This window comes from Chiloscyllium plagiosum, chromosome 9, assembly GCF_004010195.1.
Source record: "Chiloscyllium plagiosum isolate BGI_BamShark_2017 chromosome 9, ASM401019v2, whole genome shotgun sequence".
NCBI classification, from domain to species: Eukaryota; Metazoa; Chordata; class Chondrichthyes; order Orectolobiformes; family Hemiscylliidae; genus Chiloscyllium; species Chiloscyllium plagiosum.
Window position 1 is genome coordinate 26825631 of NC_057718.1, and position 25721 is coordinate 26851351.

The 25721-nt window shown below is 40.9% G+C and overlaps 1 protein-coding gene across 7 annotated transcripts in view; it reads right to left on the bottom strand.

Annotated features, from left to right (window-relative positions):
• Positions 1–25721, bottom strand: part of LOC122552711 (CAP-Gly domain-containing linker protein 4-like) — a 265059-nt gene that overhangs the window by 207871 nt on the left and 31467 nt on the right. For 6 of the 7 annotated variants that reach the window (XM_043695603.1, XM_043695604.1, XM_043695605.1 and 3 more), the window contains one exon: positions 2089–2238. In XM_043695603.1, coding sequence (XP_043551538.1) covers positions 2089–2238 — 150 coding nt within the window. Of the gene's footprint in view, positions 1–2088; positions 2239–16336; positions 16498–25721 lie in introns of those variants that run through there. The other variant, XM_043695608.1, reaches the window with a different exon arrangement.

Below are 25721 nucleotides of genomic sequence, written 5' to 3' on the forward strand. Positions count from 1 at the left end.
CCCCAGCTGTAACTCTTGCCCAGTGGTATACATCTATCCCTTTCTATCACTAAAATAAACATAACAGAATTGTGATCGCTATCACCAAAGTGCTCACCTACTTCCAAGTCTAACACCTGGCCGGGCTCAGTACCCAGTACCAAATCTAATGTGGCTTCGCCCCTTGTTGGCCTGTCTACATACTGTGTCAGGAATCCCTCCTGCACACACTGGACAAAATCTGACCCATCTATAGTACTCGTACTATAGTGTTCCCAGTCAATATTTGGAAAATTGAAGTCCCCCATGACAACTACCCTGTCTCTCTCACTCCTATCGAGAATCATCTTTGCTATCCTATCCTCTACATCTCTGGAACTATTTGGAGACCTATAGAAAACTCCCAACAGGGTGACCTCTCCTTCCCTGTTTCTAACCTCAGCCCATTCTACCTCAGTTGACGAGTCCCAAACATCCTTTCTGCCACTGTAATACTGTCCTTGACCAACAATGCCACACCTCCCCCTCTTTTACCATCTTCTCTGTTCTTACTGAAACATCTAAATCCTGGAACCTGCAACAACCATTCCTGTCCCTGCTCTATCCATGTCTCCGAAATGGCCACAACACCGAAGTCCCAGGTACCAAACCATGCTGCAGGTTCATCCACCATATTCTGGATTCTCCTGGCGTTGAAGTAGACACAGTTCAAACCAACTTCTTGCTTGCCGGTGCCATCTTGCGTTCCTGAAATTTGATTTCGGATCTCCCTACTCTCAACCTTTTCTATACTCGAACTACAATTTTGGTTCCCATCCCCCTGCTGGATTAGTTTAAACCCACCCCAATAGCCTATGCAAATTTCCCCCCCAGAATATTGGTACCCCTCTGGTTCAGATGAAGACCATCCTGCTTCTAGAGGTCCCACCTACCCCAGAAAGAGCCCCAATTATCCAAGAATCCATAACCCTCCCTCCTGCACCATCCCTGTAGCCACGTGTTCAATTCCTCGCTCTCCCTATTCCTTGCCTCACTAGCACGTGGAGCAGTTGAGCAGGTAAAGCCACAATTCTACTGGGAAGATATGGCATGCAAGTGTTGTTGTTGGACATGGGCGACCAAAGTCAGAAGTCACACAACACTAAGTTATAGACCAACAGGTATATTTGAAATCTCAAGCTTTCATAGCAATGCTCCGTTGTCAGGTGAAACACTTGCATGAATAAATGATGTTCAAACAACACACAAGAAGTTTGACATGATCAAGGACAAAGCATCCACTTAATTGGCGTCACATCTACAAACATTCACTCCCTACATCATCAGTGCTCTGGCAGCTGTATGTAAAATCTGCACAATGTAGAACAGAAATTCACCAAGGCTCCTTAGACAGCATCTACCAAATATTCAACCCCTACTTTAGAAGGATTAGGGCAGCAGACGTACGTGAATTAATTTTAAAAAGCATACTGTAAATGTACAGGACATATGTCATGATTATGGGTGAGCTTAATATGAGTTGGATGCCAAGGCTCATGAATGGGACTGCTGCAGTTGCAGGACACTGAATGTGCCCTGTGATGTTGATCCTGGTGTCCAAGATAGAGGTCATGAGGAGTGAGCAGCAAGCTAGAATCACATCTTGTGTGTTGTTGGAACTGCACTTATTCATGCAAGTGGCTTCACCTGACAAGCCTTCAAATAAACCTGGTGTGATTTTTAACTGTATATAAATGGAGGTGAGATAATGTTTATGTAAGCAAATGGATTGTTTGTTCTCTACTAGCAAGAATCTCATCTTGCCACTTAATACTTGGTTGGAAAATGGAGCTTTTCATCTCACAGAATTTTAACAATTTCCTTTCTTTGATTAAATCTTTTGCAGTAAAGTATTTATTTAAAATGTTAAATCTTGTTGTATATCTTCTTTCAATTAATAACTGGGAGATTGAATTTCTTTTAAAAGCTTGTGGTTTCCCTCGAGATCACAACAATGCACTACATAAATGCATTAAGATATAATTCACTATTGAAAAGATAATTCGTTAATGGAAGAGCAGAGATAAGGTGTCCAATCTTTTACAAAGTTAATGAAAAGAAATTGCTTACCACAATCTGTAGGCATAGGTGCTGAAACAACTGGATGGACAACTGGCCTCTCAGAATCTGAGGATACAGTGCTGCAACTTCCACTCACAGAGTCCTCATCATTGGAGGGTTCTACAAAAGGGTCTTCTTTTGTCATTTCAATACTAGCCCCTGTAGAAGGTAATACAAGTTCATAATGGCAGTGATATTATAACCAATTCAATTAAAAAAGATTCCATAACTTGCTTCTCTTGTTTTCAAAATATTGCATGTTTTTGATTTGCAAATTTCTCTCACATTACTCTCGTAAAAGGTCAACAGTGGGAAAAATGCTTTAGTGATTATAAACGAAATGATAATAAAACATTTGGAAAGCATTAACAGGATTAGACAAAGCCAACGTAGATTTATGAAAGGCAAACCATGCTTAACAAATTTACTGGAGGTTTTTGAGGAAGTAACTAGTAGAATAAATAAGTGAGAAACAGTGAATGTAGCATAATTGGATTTTCAGAAAGCTTTAGATAAGGTCGATCATAAGAGGTTAGTGGACAAAGTTAAAGTATATCAGATAAAGGATAATATATTAGCATGGTTCGAGAATTAGTTGACAAACAGGAAACAGAGTTGGGAGTAAATGGGTCTTTTTACCTCCAAAATAGCAAGACTAATGGGTACCACAAGGAACAGTGCTGGGCCACAACTATTCTAATGTATATAAATTACATGGATCAGGGAATATTTCCAGTTTACTAATGACACAAACTAGGCATGATTGTGAGTTTTGAGGAGGATGTAAGGAGGTTTTGAGGTTGTTTAGACACGTTCAGTAGAATATGCACGACAGATGCAGTACATGGCTAAACGTGAAGGTATAAACTTGGTGTGAAAAATAGAAAGGAAATGTATTAGTGAAATGGTGACAACTCAGCAAATATGAATTTACAAAGGAATCTGGGTATCTTTATATATCAAGCAGCTGCAGCAAGCAATTAGAAAGGTGACTGGTACATTGGTCTTCACTACAAGAGAATACAAGTTCATAACTAGGGATATCTTAAAATATATAGGGCCGTGGTGAGACTACACCTGGAATACTACTTAAGAAAGGACAGGCTTATCATATAGGGAGTCCATTGGAGGTTCACTCTGCTAATACCAGGGAAGGTAGGATTGTCCTATGAGGAGAGATTGGTTTAACTGGGCCTGTCCTCAGTAGAGTTGAGAAAAATGAGTGGGGATCTGATTGAAACACATAAAATTCTAACAGGGCTGGACAGACTTAATGCAGAGAGGGTGTTTTCCCTGACTCAGGAGTCCAGAAACAGGAATACAGTCTTAGGATATTGGGTAGACCATTTACGACTAAAATGAGGAAGCATTTCTTCACTGAAAGGACGATGAACCTGTGGAATTCTTTACCACAGAAGGCTGTGGAAGCCAAGTCACTGAATATATTCGAAGAAAATACTGGCAATTATTTAGACATTAAAGTCATCAAGAATATGGCATTGAGATTGAGGATCAACCATAATCATATCGAAGGCAGAGCAGGCTCAAAGGGCAGCAGATACACCTGCAAATTCTCCTCTAAGTCACTCATTATCCTGGGGGAGTGCAGGTTTGATATTTGCACATTTGAAATGGAGGCTGAGACAGCAGTCCCCTACCACAGCCTTAAAAATATTCAAGGAGTCTGCTTCAAACACTTTTGAAGAAAAATTCCAAAAACTCATGACTGTCAGGAAAAGTTTCTTGTCTTTGCATTAAATTATTATTACTTTTAGACAGTGACTCTAAATTCCAAACCCTCCCTAAAGTGGGAGCATGTTTTCCACATCCATACTGTTAAGAACCCTCAGGACCTCTCATATGTTTCAATCAAGTCACCTTTCATTCTTCTAAAGTTCAGAGAAATCTAGACTGAGCAAGCTATCCTCATAAGACAACCTGCCCATCCCAGGTACTAGCCTAATAAACCTTCTCTGACCTGTTTCCAATACATTCACATCCTTCCATAAATAAGGAGACCAGTACTGATTGTACTCTAGAGTTGATCTCACTAACGACCTGTGGAACTGAAGTGTAACCTCCCTATTTTTGTGTTCAATTCTGCTCACAATAAACTATATTATCAGCTTTTCTAATTATTTGCTGTGTCTGCATGCTAGCCTTTTGCAATTCATTAAAAGAATTCGGCATATATAGAGTCATAGAGATGTACAGCATGCAAACAGACCTTTCGGTCCAACTTGCCCACGCTGACCAGATATCCCAACCCGACCTAGTCCCACCTGGCCCATATCCCTCCAAACCCTTCCTATTCATATACCCATCCAGATGCCTTTTAAATGTTACAATTGTACTAGCCTCACCACTTCCTCTGGCAACTCATTCCATACACGTACCACCCTCTGCATGAAAATGTTGCCCCTTAGGTCTCTTTCATATATTTCCCCTCTTGTCCTACACCTATGCCCTCTAGTTCTGAACTCCCCCACCCCAGGGAAAAGACTTTGTCCATTTATCCTATCCATGCACCTCATAATTTTGTAAACCTCTATAAGGTCACCCCTCAGCCTCCGACACTCGGGAAAACAGCCCCAGCCTGTCAGCCTCTCCCTGTAGCTCAAATCCTCCAACCTTGGCAACATCCTTGTAAGTCTTTTCTGAACCCTTTCAAGTTTCACAACATATTTCCGATAGGAAGACCAGAACTGAACGCAATATTCCAACAGTGGCTTAACCAACGTCCTGTACAGCCACAACATGACCTCCCAACTTCTGTACTCAATACTCTGACCAATAAAGGAAAGCATACCCAATGCCTTCTTCACTGTCCTATCTACCTGCGACTCCAATACCAGGGAGCTATGAACCTGCACTCCAAGGTCTCTTTGTTCAGCAACACTCCCTAGGACCTTACCATTAAGTTTATAAGTCCTGCTAAGATTTGCTTTCCCAAAATGCAGCATGTCACTTTTATCTAAATTAAACTCCATCTGCCACTTCTCAGCCCATTGGACTCATCTGATCAAGATCCCGTTGTAATCTGAGGTAACCTTCTTCACTGTCCACTGCACCTCCAATTTTGGTGTCATCTGCAAACTTACTAACTAATCTCTTATGCTCACATCCAAATCATTTATATAAATGATGAAACTAGTGGACCAAGCACCGATCTTTGTGCCACTCCACTAGTCACAGGCCCCTAGTCTGAAACACAACCACCCTGTCTTCTGCCTTTGAGTCAGCTCTGTATCTAAATGGCTAGTTGTCCCTGTATTCCATGAGATGTAATCTTGCTCACCAGTCTCCCATGGGAGACCTTGTCGAATGCCTTACTGAAGCCCATATAGCTCACATCTACTGCTCTGCCCTCATCAATCCTCTTTGTTACTTCTTCAAATATGTGAGACATTATTTCCCACGCGCAAAGCCATGTTGACTAAACCTAATCAGTCCTCGCCTCTCCAAATACATGCACATCCTGTCCCTCAGGATTCCCTCCAACAACTTGCCCACCACCGTCAGGCTCACCGGTCCATAGTTCCCTGGTTTGTCCTTACCACCTTTCTTAAATAGTGGCACCACATTAGCCAACCTCCAGTCTTCCGGCACCTCACCTGTGACTATCGATGATACAAATATCTCAGTAAGAGGCCCAGCAATCACTTCCCTCGCATCCCACAGAGTTCTAGGGAACACTTGATCAGGTCCTGGGGATTTATCCACTTTTATGCGTTTCAAGACATCCAACACTTCCTCCTCTGTAATATGGACATTTTTCAACATGTCACCATCTATTTCCCTACAGTCTATATCTTCCATATCCTTTTCCACAGTAAATACTGATGCAAAATACTCATTTAGTATCTCCCCCATCTACTGCGGCTCCACACAGTCCGTCTTGCTGATCTTTGAGGGGTCCTATTCTCTCTAGTTACCCTTTTGTCCTGAATGTATTTGTAAAAATCCTTTGGATTCTCCTTAACTCTATTTGCCAAAGCTATCTCATGTCCCCTTTTGGCCCTCCAGATTTCCCTCATAAGTGTACTCCTACTGCCTTTATACTCTTCTAAGGATTCACTCGATCTATCCTGTCTACATCTAACATATGCTTCCTTCTTTTTTTTAATCAAAACCTCAATTTCTTTAGTCATCCAGCATTCCCTATACCTACCAGCCTTAACTTTCATCCTAATAGGAGTACACTTTCTCTGGACTCTCATTATCGCATTTCCTATTTTCCAGCTGTCCCTTTACCTGTGAACATCTGCCCCCCAATCAGCTTTCGAAAGTTCTTTCCTAATACCGTCAAAATTGGCCTTTCTTCAATTTAGAACTTCAACTTTTAGATCTGGTCTATCCTTTTCCATCACTATTTTAAATCTAATGGAATCATGGTCGCTGGCCCCAAAGTGCTCCCCCACTGACGCCTCAGTCACCTGCCTTGCCTTATTTCCCAAGAGTAGGTCAAGTTTTACACTTTCTCTAGTAGGTACATACTGAATCAAAAAAATTTCTTGTACATACTTAACAAATCCCTCTCCATCTAAACCCTTAACACTATGGCGGTTTGGAAAGTTAAAATCCCCTACCATAACCACCCTATTATTCTTACAGATAACTGAGATCTCCTTACAAATTTGCTTCTCAATTTCCCTCTGACTACTAGGGAGTCTATAATACAATCCCAATGAGGTGATCATCCCATTCTTATTTCTCAGTTCCATCCAAATAACGTCCCTGGATATATTTCCAGGAATATCTTCTCTCAGTACAGCTGTAACTCTATCCCTTGTCAAAATGCTACTCCCCCCTCCCTTTCTATCCTTCCTGTAGCATTTGTTTCCTGGAACATTAAGCTGCCAGTCCTGTCCATCCCTGAGTCATGTTTCTGTAATTGCAATGATATCCCAGTCCCATGCTCCTAACCATGCCCTGAGTTCATTGAAATAAATGCAGTTTAATTTATCAGTTCTACCTTGTTCTCTGCTTTGTCCCTGCCTGTCCTGACTGTTTGACTCACTTCTGTTCTCAACTGTATCAGTCTCAGATTGACCTCTTTCCTCACTATCTCCCTGGGTCCCAACATTCCCACCCCCACCACTCCATCGCACCCTCACCCCACCTTGCTAGTTTAAATCCTCCCAAGCAGCTCTAGCAAATCTCTAGCAAATCAAGTAATTAGTCCCCTTCCAATTTAGGTGCAATCCATCCTTATTGTACATGTCACTTCTACCCCAAAAGAGCTTTCAATGATCCAAAAATGTGAATCCTTCTCCCATACACCAGCTCCTCAGCCATGTATTCATCTGCTCTATCCTCCTATTCCTACCCTCACTAGCTCACAGCACCAGGAGTAATCTAAATATTTGAAAGTAATTAATTTAGAGGGCTACAAAAATTGGGTTGAAGAAAAGGACTGGCTGGAATTCTTTCAGGAGCCAGTACAGACACAATGAACCAAATAGCCTCCTGTACTGGAAAAGTTCTATGATTCTACACACCAGGTCATCTAGATCCTTTTACAACTCTTGTGTTCTGCAAACTCTCACCATTTAGGTAGTACACCTTTTAGTCTTCATGAATAAATCTAAATCTTCTATAAACACACGCAATGGATACTAGAAACATGGGACAGAATTTATTGTAACTGACTCAGGTCCAACCCACCATCTAGAGAACGAGTGGAAACTTGCATTATTTATAAGGGTCCTCAATAACCAAATAAGTGCCCATCCGGCACTCCACTAGCCAAAATCAGCTTTCCCTGGGAATTTATATCCCAGGGTGGAAATCTCACTTACTGAGAGACATTGCAGCTCTCTCTTGCCAGTATTGCCACTGCGATTGTTAGACTCCTAGACTCAGGTAAATAAGGGTGGGCAAAGGGTCAGGGAGAACCGTCGTGCAAAGAGATAGGAAACAGTGGTAACTATAAGCTTCTCAAACCCTTTCCCAAAACAGCTTCCCTCAATCAGGCACTAATTGAAAGAGGCAGCCACACAGGCAAACACAGCTTTTGGAAGTCAAGTGTATCTTGTCAGTCGTAGGGAAACTATTGGAGAATATTCTGAAGGAGAGAATTAATATTTACTTGAGTAAGTACGGGTTAAGTAGGGACAGGCAGCATGGCTTTGTCCGACGATGGTCACGCCTAACGAATTTGTTAGAATTTTTCAAAATGTGATCAAGTCTGTGGATCAGGGAAATTTAGTTGATGTAGTTTATATGGATTTTAGCAAAGCTTTTGACAAGGTACCACATGAGACATTGATTAAGGGTTAAAGCACATGGAATTCAGGGAAACATGGTAAGATGGATCAGAAATTGGCTTAGTAATAGGACTCAAAGGATAGTGGTAGAAGACTATTCGAGTGACTGGAGGCCAGTGTTCAGCAGTGTACCACAGGGATCAGTACTGGATCCCTTATTATGCGATATATACATAAACAATGTGGATGAAAATTTGGGGGGGATGTTAAGCAAGTCTGCAGACGACACCAAAATTGGTACAGTGGTTAACAGTGAAGAGAACGACTGTAAGTTGCAGGAAGATGTGGATGAGTTGGTCAGATGGACAGAGCAGTGGCTGATGGTATTTAACCCTGTTAAGTGCAAGTTGATCACTTTGGAAGAATATACAAGATGAGGGAGTGTTTAATGAATGGTAGGGCACTGCATAGCTCAGAGGAACAGAAGAATCTTGGGGTAATTATTCACAGAACCGTGAAGTTAGCAGAATACATGAATAGGATAGTTAAGAAGTCATTGGGGCATTTGCTTTTCTTAGTTGTCACATAGAGCACAAGAGCAAGGAGATAATGTTGGAGCTGTACAGAACATAGTTTTCCAGCTGTGGCTGAGCTAATGTGCAGTTCTGGTCATCTCACTACAGGAAGGATGTGATAGCACTACAGGCAGTACAGAAAAGGTTCAGTAGGATGTTTCCTGGGATGGAGCAATTGAGCTATAAGAAGAGACTAGATAGGCTCAGATTTCTTTTCTTTATCGCAGTGAAGGCTGAGGGAGGACATGATTGGGTGTGTAAGACTATGACAGGTTTGGACAGGGTAAGTAGAGAGCATCTATTCCGTTTGGTCAAGGGTCAATCACAAGGGGGCATAGTTTTAGGGTAAGGGCAGGAGATTCAGAGGGGATTTGAGAAAAACCTTTCTTCACTCAGCGGGTGGTGGAAATCTGGAAGGTAGTCGAGGCTGGAAATCTTACAACCTTTAATAAGTATTTGGAGAACCACTTAAATATCATAATATTCCCAGATATAGGACAAGTACAGGGAATTGGGATGAGTGTGCCTTTAGTGGTAGTTATTATGAGTGCAGACTCATGGGGCTAAAGAGCCTTTTCTGCATTGTATGACTCGATGACTCTATAAATGAGCAATTTCATACTTTCCCACATTATATTCCATTTGCCAGATCTTTGCTCATTCATTTGACCTATCTGTGCCCTCTGTAGTCTTCTTACATCCTCTTCAAAATTTACACGCCTACCCGTCTCTATTCATCAACACATTTGGCAACCATACTGTTGGTCCCTTCAAAAGTAATTTATACAAATTGTAAAATGCACTAATTTCAATAGCATACCACATGTTACTTTTTGCCACCAGTACAGCTTTCAGTAAAATACTGTACTATTAGCTCTATTAGTTTGCTGATGGAGTTCTCCACTTCTTCCATGCTGGAAAGGATGAACTCCAGGAATGAGAATTTTGTTTTGTATTTGAAATTTTTAAATAGTCAAGCAGCCCTTTGGGATCCTATCCAGCTGTTCATATGTACTTCTATGCCAGATGGGCAGTACTTTTGCTCAATGATTAGCACTGATGCCTCATAGCGCCAGGACCCAGGTTCAATTCCAAACAGGGGCAACTGTCTGTGTGGAGTTTGCACATTCTCCCCGTGTCTGTGTGGGTTTCCTCTAGGTACTCTGGCTTCCTCCCATAGTCCAAAGATGTGCAGGTTAGGTGGATTGGTAATGCTAAGTTGTCCATAGTATCCAAAGATGTGCAGGCCGGGTGGATTAGCCATGTGAAATGCAGGGTTATAAGAATTGGTGAGGTGGGGTTGGGTCTGGTTGGGATGCTCTTCAGAGGGCAGATTTGGGTCAAATGGCTCGCTTCCACACTTGTAGGGATTCTATGACCAACTTAACTGTATGAACATTGCTAACATTTCAAAGGTGTGAAAAGGGTGAAATGCCCAACTGTGTCAGAACCAGAGAAATGAGACTTAAGAGGCTGCAGCTACAGATGAACAAGCAATGTCTGATGTGAGAAACCGAGATCAATGCTGAGAAAGGATCTACTCAAGACATTGCAGCTACCTGCAGATGAGTGAAAGCTGTGTTGGAGACAATGCTAGTGACTAAGGATACCAAATCCATCATCTCCTGAAGGCAAATCTGCAGCCATGTGGGTTGGGAGGCAGCGCTACGCCTGTGATACTGAAGTTCACAACAGCATTGAACTTCTTAACCACAGGCTCCACTCAAAACTTCAAATGGGAACAAGCAAAACATTCTTTGATCAGCAGCCAGCGAATGCTCTAGTGATTTCACCAATGCCCTTCACAAGAAAGCAGTCCAGTTCACCGTAGACCGAGACAGTCAAGGTACCTGAACTGTCAGAAATGCAGGCATCACTGGGATCCCTCAGATACAAGGGGCCATCAACTGCATGCATGTGTGGTGCTCAGAGTTTCATGGCTTCATCCAACCAAACAGAGCAAGGAATTTCGTTCTTTCAATTACCTACTCATTTGCAAACACAAACAAAAGCTCCTGAAGGTATGGTCCTACACAAGGAGCTGTCACGATGCTTACATCTGCACAACTCACAGGTCACAAGCATTCATTTCCAGAGTTGGCCCATGGGTGACAAGAGGTAGCGCTAAAAGGCATGGATAATGACCCCGTATGCTCCCCTCAGACTGTTACTGAACAGCACTACAATGAACAGAGAATCAGTCTTCCGAAGATGCACTTCCATTGCCTGGACCACTCAAAGAGGGCACTCCAGTTCTTGTTTGGCTGGATTTCCAGACTATACTAGCTCTAAGTTAGGATGCAACTGGGGAGCAAAGCAGGTCTATGTTTGCCTGAGAATTTAGAAGGAGACAGCTCAATAACCTTTCTCCTTAGATTAAAGCCTGATTGAGGTGCTGACATAGCTAATGCCCGAGCAATACCAGAATAATGCAGAAAAAGCTGAGAGTACCTGATAGTGGTTAGATGTGAGGGCAAATGTTGCAAAGTATCAAATGTTTGATACTTTGTAGGATACTTTGACATTAATTTTAAGTTAATTTACTCTCTTATCACCAATAACGTGCTGACCAGTCACCTGACCAGAGCATCAGCATGGAGTTATGCAGGATTACATAGGACCGTGCTTACATGATTGAAACTCAGATGCAAGCAGTATTCATCTACTACAGAGAAGTAGAGGAGTGAAGTTATGCTGATTGACTTCTGAACCTAAACAACCAGCTTATGTTATTGCTTTCTTGAAGCTACGTTCCTTCCAGAGGACAGGAGAGAATGACAGCCTCAGCACTTTTTGCACTGCTCCATATGTTGCGCATGTGAGCACATACAGTGGTCAGTGAGCCTCAAGAGATAGTCTGCAAGGAAACTATTACTGCTGAGAATTCTTAATAGATGGAAAGACACTACAGGACTGTGTTTAACGTGCTACATTTGTTTGAGAGGCAGGTTATGCAGAAGGTGGATACCCATGTCCCCAAAGTGACTACAATTATTATTAATCGTTCCTTTCCCAGAACAAAGTCTTGGAGCCACTTCAGCAGGTGAAGCTGAGTTTGAGGAAGCTTGCTCAAAGTTTTGTCAGCCTGCCTCAGACAACTTTACCAGTTGCCCTCTTGCTATTTTGCCTGGGGTTGCTGACATCTCCTGGGTGGTTGGGTTAATGAATAATTTTTGAGTGATGTTCCTGGGTTGCAGAAAGTAATGTGCTGGCCAGGTACTTTTTAAATATGACACTTAGAGCCCTGAAAATCTTGACCAGAGGGCAGTGATAGGGAAGAACGTCTTCCCTGTCCACACATAAAATGTGGTGTTTTCTTCACGCTTGAATGTGCAATGAGTTGAGAAGAACGACAGTGCAAGAAAGCCCGAACCGCCAGAACATTTATTTCAAGGAGAAATTGGATACAGCACTTGGGGTTGAAGGGACCAAAGCATATAGGGAGAAGCAGGAACAGGTTATCAAATTCGATGGCAGCCTCAATGATAATGAATGGTGGTACAAGCTGGAATATCCAAAAGACCTACTCCTGTTCCTATTTTCTACGTTTTTATGAACAGAAATATCTCATACTTTACAACTACCTCCACACTTACATTTTTCTAGTGAAGAAATATACCAGGGAATATAAATAAGAAAAAAAAGGCAAATGGAGTATAATACAGGAAAATATATATTTGTCCACTGTGGAGGAAGAATAGAAAATCAGCCTACTATTTAAACGAAAAAGAGAATGCAAAATTCTGAGATAGAAAAAAATCATGATGCCCTGATAAATGAATCACAATGTATGTATGCAGGTACAAGTAGGAGAAAGTGAGGTCTGCAGATGCTGGAGATCAGAGATGGAAATGTGTTGCTGGAAAAGCACAGCAGGTCAGGCAGCATCTAGGGAACAGGAGAATCGACGTTTCGGGCATTAGCCCTTCTGCAGGTACAAGTAGACAGGCAAATTACAGGGAATATAAATAAGAAAAAAAAGGCAAATGGAGTATAATACAGGAAAATATATATTTGTCCACTGTGGAGGAAGAATAGAAAATCAGCCTACTATTTAAATGAAAAAGAGAATGCAAAATTCTGAGATAGAAAAAAATCATGATGCCCTGGTAAATGAATCACAATGTATGTATGCAGGTACAAGTAGACAGGCAAATTAAATATTGTCATTTATTGTAAGGAAAATAGTTTTTCTGCTAAGTTGTAAAGAGTACCGGTAAGACCATCGGTACTGAGTTTTGGTTTTATTATTGACAGGAAGGATGCTGAAAGGTATTTCAGCTCCTGGAAGAGATTAGAATTAGGGGACGCAGTTTCAAAATATAGAGTATTTCGTTTAACACAGAGATGTGGAAAAATTCTCAAATTGCAAGTCTTTAGATTCTCTTGCTCCGACAGTAGTGGAGCCATTAAATACTTTTAAAGCAGAAGTAGATAGATTCTTGTCTAAGAAAAGAGTCTAAATTATCACGAGTGAGCAGGAATTTAGAGTTGAAACCACAATCAGATCAGCCATGAGCTTATTGAATGACAGAGCACTCCTGCTATTAATTCATAAGTTTATATCCGTGCCCTCTACCATTTGTGGATGTAATAGTGTTTCACCATGTGAAGGTTCTATCTCAATATTAACCCTTAAATTACACTGTGTATCTTTAGCATTAATGTCTTCTTTATGTTCCTCCACTGACTGATCTATTGGCAGTTGCACTTTTCAATGATCAGAAAGGGAAAGGCACCATGATTGCAGTCTGGGAAGGTGGGAATAAAATAAAAGGTACATGCTTATACCATCTGCATCTTGTAAAATAAAAGAAACTGACAGATGTTGGGAGGGGGATAAGCAGAAGGATATTGTCTCCCACAATTTCATCTACTCTACTGATCACAGTCATTCATAGTAAGGGGCAGCTGATAATGCACAGTAACATATTATCCATAAGGGTTCGTGTATATAGGCATGTTTAAGCTCCTGCTGCCTCCAGTTGAATGCCATTTTGTCCGGCAAAAGAGGGAAGAATGTCACTGAACGTTTTGCAATCCTATTGTGTAATGTGGCTGTCATGGTGAAACAGTTGGCTGGATCTGCAAAGGAAAAATATGTGAAGCTTGCAGTAGTGCTAAGTGTGTGATAGAGCATTTAAATGTCAAGATTGATGCCTGATGGATGGAGGTTGTTAGCGAATGATTGCTTTGTGCAGTGTCTAAAGTTCATGGTTGGATATAGAATTTGAAAAAGCATTCACTTTGACTGCTTTTGGGCGAATTGAACTTCTTGCATCTCTCTATCCAGATTCTTGGGATTTTTGGCAATGACTTCCACAGCTATTCACTTCTACTGTTTCCTGATCACAAGTCTGGTGGGTTTTTTAGGCTTTTCTTTCAGGACATCTCTCTTACTTATAACCTTCTCAACCAAAATCTCTGGTTATTTATGCAAAAATGTTGGAGACCACTTTTTTTCTCATGCTATGTCATTATTCAACATTTTACAGGTCAGATTTACTTCCTGTAAAATACCAACACTCTCCACAACTGCAAGGCTCCTCCCTTTTAAGAAGTGCAGGATAATTTTAACTAATAGAGTCAAAGAGTCATAGAGATGTACAGCATGGAAACAGACCCTTTGGCCAACCCGTCCATGCCGACCAGATATCCCAACCCAATCTAGTCCCACCTACCAGCACCTGGCCCATATCCCTCCAAGCCCTTCCTATTCATATACCCATCCAAATGGCTCTTAAATGTTGCAATTGTACCAGCATCCACCACTTCCTCTGGCAGCTCATTCCATACGCGTACCACCCTCTGTGTGAAAATGTTGCCCCTTAGGTCTCTTTTATATCTTTGCCCTCTTACCCTAAACCTATGCCCTCTAGTTCTGGACTCCCCCACACAAGGAGACCAGAATTGCACGCAATATTCCAACAGTGGCCTAACCAATGTCCTGTACAACCGCAACATGACCTCCCAACTCCTGTACTCAATACTCTGACCAATAAAGGAAGGCATACCAAACGCCGCCTTCACTATCCTATCTATCTGCAACTCCACTTTCAAGGAGCTATGAACCTGCACTCCAAGTCTCTTTGTTCAGCAACACTCCCTAGGACCTTACCATTAAGTGTATAAGTCCTGCTAAGATTTGCTTTCCCAAAATGCAGCACCTCGCATTTATGTGAATTAAACTCCATCTGCCACTTCTCAGCCCATTGGCCCATCTGGTCCAGATCCTGTTGTAATGAGGTAACCCTCTTCGCTGTCCACTACACCTCCAATTTTGGTGTCATCTGCAAACTTACTAACTGTACCTCTTAATGCTGGCCGTTCACAAAATTGGCCCCTCATTCAGGTGTTCAGCCATATAGGAAGGCTTTTAAAACAGCTGGCAGCAGTAAGTTGTTATGGTGCCTGTGTGACATCACGATCATATAGGATAATCATGCTTCACAATCCCAGAGTACATTCTTGAAGCCTGTTGAACTTAGTAGCATCAGCAATCCCCAACACCATGCTCCCTCCCCCAGAAAATACCAGAATAAATAAAACTAAAATGACATTGTACAATAATATATGATGTAATTTCATCAAGTTAATCATCTTTAAGTGATTTTCTCAATAGCCTAAGTTTAGAGGTGATATATTTTGTCCAGAGCTGAACTTTTGAACCAGGAGCACACTTAATTTTTCAGAATATCATTTGTGCACTTGATAATACTAATGATCAATGCAGCAGTAATAGAAACTTAATTGGAGAGATTCAAACATGGAGCAAAATTTGCATTATTTTATTCATTCATGGGATAAGAGCATCGCTGGCTAAGCTAACATTTATTGCCCGTCACAGAGGGCAGTTAAGAGTCAATCACATTGTTTTGGGTCTGGAGTCACACATAGGCTAGACCAGGTAAGGATGGCAGTTTCCCTTCCTAAAGGACAGGAGTGAACCAGATGGGTTTTCCGATGATCAACAATGGTTTCATGGTCATCATTAGACTCTTAATTCCAGTTTTTTATTGAATTCAAATTCCACCATTTGCTGTGATTCAGACTTGGTCCCTGGAGTATTACCTGGATCTGTGGATTAACTGTTCACTGTGCACGCACGCACACACATACTTACCAGAGTAGAACAGAAGACATTAATAGAACAGTTTAATATTAACTATCAACAGATATATTTTTACAAAATTCTGCACCTTATAAATGATAGCGAAACAAAATAATTGTGAACTCTTGGTTTAACTATTTATGTTCACTTGAATAGGTAACATATTTTTACTCATTCAACACCCTGTTTAACTCAATATAAGCAAGGATTTCAATGTTTTTCTTGAAATTTGTTGAAACACGAAGCAAAATTAACTTTTTATTCAGAATGCATTTTTTGGCAAGACTTAAACAGTTACTTATCAGTTTATTTTGAATTGCAGATAGCAACTGCAAACTGACAAATAAAGATGGAATACTTACCAGTTTGTATCATACTGAAAGAATTTTTAAAGCTGCAAAGTTGGAATAGTACTTGTTCACATTGGATTATTGATACAAGAAAGCAGTTTGGGGCAAAGAATGTTGATTTATCTATGCCGAAATCACAATGAACTACTGACTGAAATCAGATTCAACCAGTACAACGATCACCACCATGGTGCTGCTGTGGAACATTCACGAGCTGAGAATCTTTAAATAGCCTGGCAGCTATTTCAGGTGCTGAAAATCCTTCCAAGTACTTAATGCGCTTGTAGATCATATGAACTTTTGAACACTATTCAAACTACTTTGATATCCAGTAGAATGTCAGAAACCGCTGCTGTATAATATTGTTCAATCTAAGCTTCATAACAGATACAATCTTTAACCATTTTATGTCAGAAATGTTAAAAATAAACTGCATTGACTGTGAAGATCAATGAAGACAAATATGCAACTGAAATCTTGCATGACAGAGGTTTAATTTGCAGCAAAATCCTTCAGTTGATATAAATTTGAAAAATACATGTTCATTTTAAAGATTGACTGAATGCATACTTCACAAATGAAATATTAATCTTGCAAGAATCTGAAATAAAATCTCAATTGCAGCTCAAATATCGAACGCATTCCTTGAATAACCAAGAACAAGTTTTTTGTATAAATAAAATTAAATTTCTTCTGTTGTACAGTTCTGCTTAACATTTGACCATGAACTTCTATTTAAGCAGCTGCATTAAACTGCAATTGAAAGCTTAAATTTTTCATATAAAAAAATCAAATATCCTTCTGTAATAAAATTTTTAAAAAGTTGAATTGCAATGCTGCACATGTAGCCCGCAAAATCAATGTTTAGTTTTAGGTCAGGTAAGTGTCTGCATTCAGCCCTGTTCAAATACAAGGGGACAATAGATGGATTTGTCCTTCAAATCTCAGAAGTAACCAGCAAGATATAATCAAACCTGTCAAAAGGATACAGCAGTAATCATGGAGAATTTTAATCTACATTTAGACTTGTAACATCAGATGGGCAAAGGATTCTAGTTGAGCATATTATTATGCAATAATATCGGATTAATTAATTACCTTAGATGTACACAGCCCTGGGTAACAGCAATCATAATATGAATTCCATATTCAGTTTGAGGAAAACAAAAGTGGGTCAAAGATTAGTATCATAAAATAAACAAAGGGCAATGATGATGGGATGAAAGCCCTGATTGTGAATCTTTGGAACTCAATGCCATAAAGAAATGTGGGGGCAGGGCCTTGGTGTATATCTAAGGCTGAGACACATAGATTCTTGTTCAGTAAGGGAATCAAGGATTATGGGGAAAGGGCAGGAAAGTAAACATAAGAGTGACATTCAGCCATGATCCTATCAAATGGCGGAACTGGCTTTCAAGAGAGCTGCTGCCAGATACACAGATTGTACTGGTGGTATTGGCATTCACAAAACAATAGTGATGGAGTAGATCCAGTCCCCAGGAGGAAGATGGAGGAAGACTCCCTGGTGCAGAGAAAGGCGCAGGGCACCACTGGCTCCTAAAAAAATTTCTGAGAAGGAAATCCAGTGGAAAGTATTCATAATACATAGCCCGAATATAAAATTAGCGTGAATTTTGTAGGTATTTGCCCTATAGAAAACAAGTATGGAATTAATTAATGCTAAATTGCCCATAGCGTTAGGTGAAGGGGTAAATGTAGGGGAATGGGTCTGGGTGGGTTGCAATTTGGCGGGTCGGTGTGGACTTGTTGGGCCGAAGGGCCTGTTTCCACACTGTAAGTAATCTAATCTAAAGGGCGGCAAGGTGGTACAGTGGTTAGCACTGCTGCCTCACAGCGCCAGAGACCCGGGTTCAATTCCCGCCTCAGGCAACTGTCGGTGTGGAGTTTGTACATTCTCCCTATGTCTGCATGGGTGTGCTCCGGTTTCCCCCCACAGTCCAAAGATGTGCAGGTCAGGTGAATTGGCCGTGCTAAATTGCCCGTAGTGTTAGGTGAAAGGGTAAATGTAGGGGAATGGATCTGGGTGGGTTGCTCTTCAGAGGGTCGGTGTGGACTTGTTGGGCCGAAGGGCCTGTTTCCACACTGTAAATAATCTAATTGTGGAAAAAAGATGATAGCTGGATTGAGCAAATATTTTGCACTTGTCTTCACTGTAGAGAAATAAAGTCCCAGAGAAAACTGTAAGTCAAGAAATAGAAGGGAAGAAAGAGACCAAGAAAATTACATCATTAGGGAAGCAAATTTGGAATCGCAGGCTGACAAGTCCCCCACGCCCTGATGTACTTCATCACTGGGTTTTGTAAAGACTATCTTTTATATATTTCTTTATTTTTCATTGAGGGCTGAAAATGGGATAAGGCTTCTTATAAACCTAAGATTATAGAAAGAATTACTGCACTTTTTTCCAACACTCATCTTAAGTGTTCCTCACACTACTGATTGTCCAAGCAGATGGGTTGTAGCAAGCGAATATGCACAAAGGGAAATTTGACCAGCGATATGTAGCTGATTGGTCTGTGAAACAGTGACTAGTTGTTGATGTCAAAGGCTTCCTGTCTGCCAATAACTATGTAATTGGCTCCCGAGTAGTTGAACAGCATATGGGTGTGAATGTTCAGTCGGAAGTCATCAGACCTCAAGAAAGGAAGTTGCTGTCCTTTCCTTTGCAGTAAAAGACGCTTCAAGCCTGAAAAAAATCAGTTTATTTATCCTCATTAGATGCAGCAAGCTATGTCTTTTAACCAATAAGTTAGAGACTTTATAGTGTAAACCAGTCACTCAATGTCTCCTGCAAGCAAGTGGAAGTACTGGAGAAGGAAGATCAAGGAGCAGCAAGTCCTGACAAGTCAAAAGGATCATCTCAGTGAGCCCCATCAACTGAGACCATTTATTGCCTTCTTAGTCATTCTCTCTACCCATAACACCCATTTCATATTGTGTCTATTTGTGTATGTAGGGAGTTGGGGGTTTATATGTTATAGGCTACTAGAAAAGGGATAGTGATACTCAAGGTGGTAAAAACAAGGACATAGATGCAGGCTCTATTCCTGATGAAGGGCTTTTGCCCGAAACGTCAATTTTCCTGCTCCTCAGATGCTACCTGACCTGCTCTGCTTTTCCAGCACCACTCTAATCTAGACTCAGATAGTGATACTCAAGGCCTCATCAACATGTACAGGCGAAAGCTGGAAGCCATTGACCAAAGATCGCTCATTCTGCCTTACAATGCGCTGGGAACTGAAAGTGTGCAACAGTTGCGACTGTACTCAGAGCTGGTAGATAAGTGACTCAAACTGTGAGGAAGGAGGTTAAGGGCCCACTGTTGTGAGGACTTTTAAAAAAGAACACTACACACTGACTACACACATTATACAGGACAAAGACCAGTAGGATCCTTAATCCTGCCCATTTTAATGCAGTGACTCCTTGTTTGCTGTGAACTCCCTTCCCCGATATTGCTGACCATCTCATTTACACCAACATATTAGGAGACATAAACCAGGCAGAGTATAGGGAATGTTGTGGGACAAGGATCCAAAGCCAAGTGTACACCTTGTTCACCATGCTTCCCCATGCTGTAATGGGCTCCCATTTAGAGCACCTTTGCTCGAAACATCGATTTTGCTGCCTGACTTGCTGTGCTTTTCCAGCACCACACTCTCGACTCCCAATATAGATATCAATCAATGGCACATCCTCTATTGACATGAATCATGCTGGTACAGTTGTGTTCAGAGAACCTCAAAACACACAGATGTAAAGGCAAAACAGTGAAATTTATAGATAGGAGAGAATTCATGTATCACCTGTGCAAGCAAAAACCAATTGTTGGGCAGAAATCAGTGATGAGCATGCACAGGTGTTCAGTACTATTGCTATAATGTTGCCAGAGCTCATTACCTTTGCAGTATCCAGTGCTTTCTGACATTTTTTCATATTACATGAATGAACTAAATCAGCTATAAATGGATACAAATGCTTCAGCCTTGTCTTAGGCACTAATGTGCTAGGCACTCTTATTGCTGAGAATGGGGATATTGTTGAGCTTACTCCTCTTGGTAGTTATTTAATTGCCCACCACTTCCTTACTGGAATTTGGCAGCACTGCAGAGCATAGGTCTGATCTGTTAATTGTGGGATTACTTAACCCTATCTATTACATGCTACGTCCACTGTTTGCAATGCATACAAGTGGTCCTGGTTTGCAGCTTCACCGATTGACACCACATTTTTAGGTATCCTTGGTATTGCAAGCATGCCAACCTCCATTCTTCACTGAACCAGAGTCCACCATTTTTCTTGAGGATAATGGTAGAGTGGGAATATGCTGAGCCATGAAGAAATGCCATATGACACAATGGAAGGTATCAATGTGGAGATGCAACTTTAACTCAGCAAGGTCAGGGACAGATGCATGTGAGACAGATAAGACTGGTGAGAATAAAGTCAAGTAAGTCTTTACCGCTCGTTCTCTCACGAGTTGCGACAGATCTAGTCTAACAGCCACATCCCTTAGGATTCAATCAGTCTGATCAGTAATGGAGTTACCAAGCCACTTTGGCAATGGACTTTGAAGTTCCCTACAAAGAATAATTCTGTGCCCTTGCCACCCTCAATGTTTCCTTCAAGTGGTGTCCAACATGGAGAGGTATTAGCTGAGGAAGGGAGGTAGATCGATCAGCAGAAGATCTCCTTGCGGATGACGTAATGCTACAAGATTACATCAGGTCTGAAATCAATGTTAAGGATTCCCAGGGCAACTCCCTCCAGACTGTATGGCACCACTGCCCATGGGATAGGGGTGGTGGATATGGTGCTTGGATATTGGAAAGTGAGACTGTGAGAGTATGACAATGTCAGCCTTGAATAGTCTGTGGAAAGGCTCAGCCAATTTTGGCTCCAAAATGTTCGCTGTCACCAATGATATGCCAATAATTTTCAACTGCTCTTGCTCACCTCCAATCTTTTTCATCTATGGATATGTAATAAAAAAGCAAATTTTCAAAAAAATTACAAAATCAATACTTGACAATTTTTTACATCTATACTTTCATTAACTTTTTGTCATTTTGTGTATTTGCTAGTTTTTAATCAGTTTATTAAAATATTTTTGACATTTCTTACTTCTACTGTGCATGCTGTTGGGTGTCAGCAAACATAGCCTTTTGGCAAAAGTCCCCAGTGTAAGAACTTTATAGGGTGGACTGGACTGAGTTTGCAATTGTCGCTAGTCCAGTTTCATTCCTTTCTTTAGATTCTGTAGCAGTTTTGACATAAATTCCAAGCTCTTTCTGAACTAATCCTTGCTTTGCAGCAGCAGTCACATATAGATCAGACCAGCTAAGGAGAACAGATTTCACCAATGATTATGATGAGTTTTTTTTTAATTCAAAAGTCTAAAACTGCCATGGTGGATTCAAACCCCTGTCACCAGAACTTTAGCCTGGAACTCTGGATTACTAGGCCAGTAACATTACAAATACACCAAATACTTGTTATCCCCAGGAGAGTAAGGACTAAAGCCCTCTGATGTATAATAGAAAAATGCAGTCAGTGCTATGACAGAAGTACCCTATCTATTGCAGAAGTCAGCTCAATCTATTAAGACCTGTCAATGAAAGAAAAGAAAAGCATTTGGGGCCTACAAAATATGCGGACTGCACACAGCGAATGTGTGTACATGAGTGAGTATACTCTGCTGCCTCCCCTTATTAAGTTCACCTCCAGAACTAACCTTACATTATTCAAATGTTGCAGTTGTTCTGGAGTTATTCTAGAGTTGCTTACACCAAAAGTATTTGCAGTGACTTTTATGATCAGCAGTGGCAAAGTTTATATTCATTTCTTAACAAATCTATTGTTCCTTCCTCCTCTTAGTATTAAATTATGAAGTAAAACTCTTACCTCTAACTTTTAGAACTTCTAACTTCCTGTCTCAATAAATACAATTCCCTTAGATTACAATAAAATTATATTAATATCTTTACATGTTCAAGAGCAGTTCAGTTCAAATCCATCTCGTGCTTTGATCTCATAGTTCATCATTCATTGCTTTCTGGCATAGCAACCCCATCAACAATAAAAGCACCTTGAATATAGAAACATTCATCTGTTGAGATCAGAGAGCATGGCTACATGACATAAATGAAATTTCATATGATACTTATAAACCGTGAAGGTGTGTTTATGTTGTTATGTGATCTGCTTGAGGCATTACTGCTTTGTAACACATTCCAGCTACCATTGTCTTTTTGTAAATAAATTCAGTGTATTTTGGAATGGTTCCATTTGAATTCCACTTCAATTACTGTACATTCTGTAAACCACACACAAGTACCCCGCAATCAAATACACAATCAACTTTATCCAGAACATACAGAACAGAACATTACAATTTTGTGACATTATTTTGAAAAAGAAGATAAATGTTAACTTTCTCTTTTTCTAGTTGCTGTCCATGTTGTGATTTTAGCTCAGTTGTTCACAGAACAAATATGCTGAGCAATCGGTGAAATATAATTATCCTTTTGTCTTAATATCATGTGACAAAATAGCCAACATCAATCCAATAATGCACCACAGTTCCTCACTGTTTTATATTAACTTGTAATATGCAAAGAACTGCAGCTGCTGGAGATCTGAAACAAACAAGAAAGAAATTGCTGGAGCTGACAGCAACTGTGAAGAGAAAACATTGTTAATGATTTTAGTCCAGTGATCCTTCTTCAGAACTGACAGCAGCTAAGGTGGTATTTATGGTGATGACAGGAGGTGGTGGAGTGGAACAAGGAGTGAATAGGTGGAGAGTGGCCCAACCTAACTTCACCTATGCATCACTCGTTTCTGCTCCCACCCACTGTCATAAGCAGAAATACTACCTTTTCCTAACTGCTGTCAGTTCTGAAGAAGAATCATTGGACTCTAAATCCTAATGCAGGCTTCTCTTCACAGATGCATGTAAAGGTTATTGATCGCAATCAAAAAGGACACATACATACTGCCTAAATTTTTCAAGTGGGTAGTTCAAGTTTATTCTAACCTACATTAGATTATTAAATTCACATTTTTAATCTTTGAGAAGCAAACTTTGTAGCTTCATACAGAAAATATCTACACCATTTAATACAGATTCCAGGCAGATTGTATTTCAGGAATCAGAAAATTTATGATTAGCTTCTGGAAAAATAAAAAGTTGGTTTGACTATCAATATTAAAGAGAGGTTCAATAGATTGATATCAATTAAATTCAGATACATTCTGTTTTATAGATCTTTACCAATTGATGCTATATGTTGACCCATAATACCATTACAGAGGGAATTCCAACATTTGATCCAGTGACAGTGAAGGAACGACGATATATTTCCAAGTCAGGACAATGAGAGGCTTGGAGCAGAAATTCTATGTGGTGGTGTTCCCATGTATCTGCTGCCACTGTCCTTCCAGCTGAAAGTGGTTGTGGGTTTGGAAGGGGCTGCCTAAGGATCTTTGGTGAATTTCTGCAGTGCATCTTGCAGATGATAAACACTGCTGTGACACAGCGTCGGTGGTGGAGGGAGTGGATGCTTGTGGATGTAGTGCCAATCCAATGGGCTGCTTAGTCCTGGATTCTTGACTGTTGTTGAGGAAAGGGGGGAATATTCCACCATACCCCTGACTTGTGCCTTATAGATGCTGGACAGGCTTTGAGAAGTCAGGAGGTATATTATTCCCCACGATATTCATAGACTCATAGAACCATAGAGATGTACAGAAGGGAAACAGAACCTTTGGTCCAACTCATCCATGCCAGCACTTGGCCCATACCCCTCTAAACCCTTCCTATTCATATACCCACCCAGATGCATTTTAAATGCTGAATTGTACCAGCCTCCACCAGTTGCTCTAGGAGCTCATTCCATACACACCACTCTCTGGGTGAAAATGTTGCCCATAAGGCCACTTTCAAATTTCTCCCCTCTCACCCTAAACCTATGCTCTCTAGTTCTGGATTTCCCTTCCCGAGGGAAAAGACCTTGTCTATTTGCCCTATCCATGCCCCTCACAACTTTATAAAGATTACCCCTCAGCCTCCAATGCTCCAGAGAAAACAGCCCCAGCCTATTCAACCTCTCCCTGTAGTTCAAATCCTCCAACTCCGGCAACATCCTTGTAAGTCTTTTCTGAACCCTTTCAAGTTTCACAAACCCCTTCTGATAGGAAGGGGACCAGAATCGGACACAATTCCAAAAGTGGCCTAACCAATGTCCCGTACAGCCGCAACATGACCTCCCAACTCGTATACTCAATACTCTGTCCAATAAATGAAAGCATACCAAACACCTTCTACACTATCCTATCTACTTGAACCTCCACTTTCAAGAAACCATGAACCACTCCAAGGTCTCTTTGTACAGCAACACTCCCCAGGACCTTAACACTAAGTATATAAGTCCTGCCAAGATTTGCCTTTCTAAAATGCAACACCTCACATTTATCTAAATTAAACTGCATCTGCCACTCCTCAGCCCATTGGCCCATCTGATCAAGTACCCGTTTTACTCCGGGTAACCTCCTTCGCTGTTCACTCCAATTTTGGTGTCATCTGCAAACTGACTAACTATACCTATGTTCAGATCCAAATCATTTATAAAAATGACAAAAGCAGAGGACCCAGCACCGATCCTTGTGGCACATCATTAGTCACAGGCCTCCTGTTTGAAAAGCAACCCGCCACCATCACTCTCTGTCTTCAATCTTCTATCTTCAAACCAGTTTGGTATCCAAATGACTAGTTCTCCCTGTATTCCATAAGATATAACCTTGCCAACCAGTCTACCATGAGAAACCTTGTCTAACGCCTTATTGAAGTCCATAAAGATCATGTCCACTGCTCTGCCCTCATCAATCCTCTTTGTTACTTCTTCAAAAAACTCAATCATGTTCATGAGACATGATTTCTCACACACAATGCCATGTTGGCTATACCTAAATCAGTCCTTGCCTTTCTAAATGCATGCAAATCCTGTCCCTCAGGACTTTTTCCAACAACTTGCCTACCAGTGACATCAGGCTCACTGGTCTATAGTTCCCTGGCGTTTTCTTACCACCTTTCTTAAATACTGGCACTATGTTAGCCAACCTCCAGTTTCACAATACCTCACCTGTGACTATCAATGATACAAGTTTCTCAGCAAAGGGCCCAGCAATCACTTCCTTAGCTTTCCACAGAGTTCTAGGATACACCAGATCAGGACCTGGGGATTTATTCACTTTTATGCATTTTAAGACATCTAGTACCTCCTTCTCTGTAATATGGACATTTTTTCAAGATGTCACCATCTATTTCCTCACATTCTACATCTTCTATCTCCTTCTCCACTGATGCAAAATACTC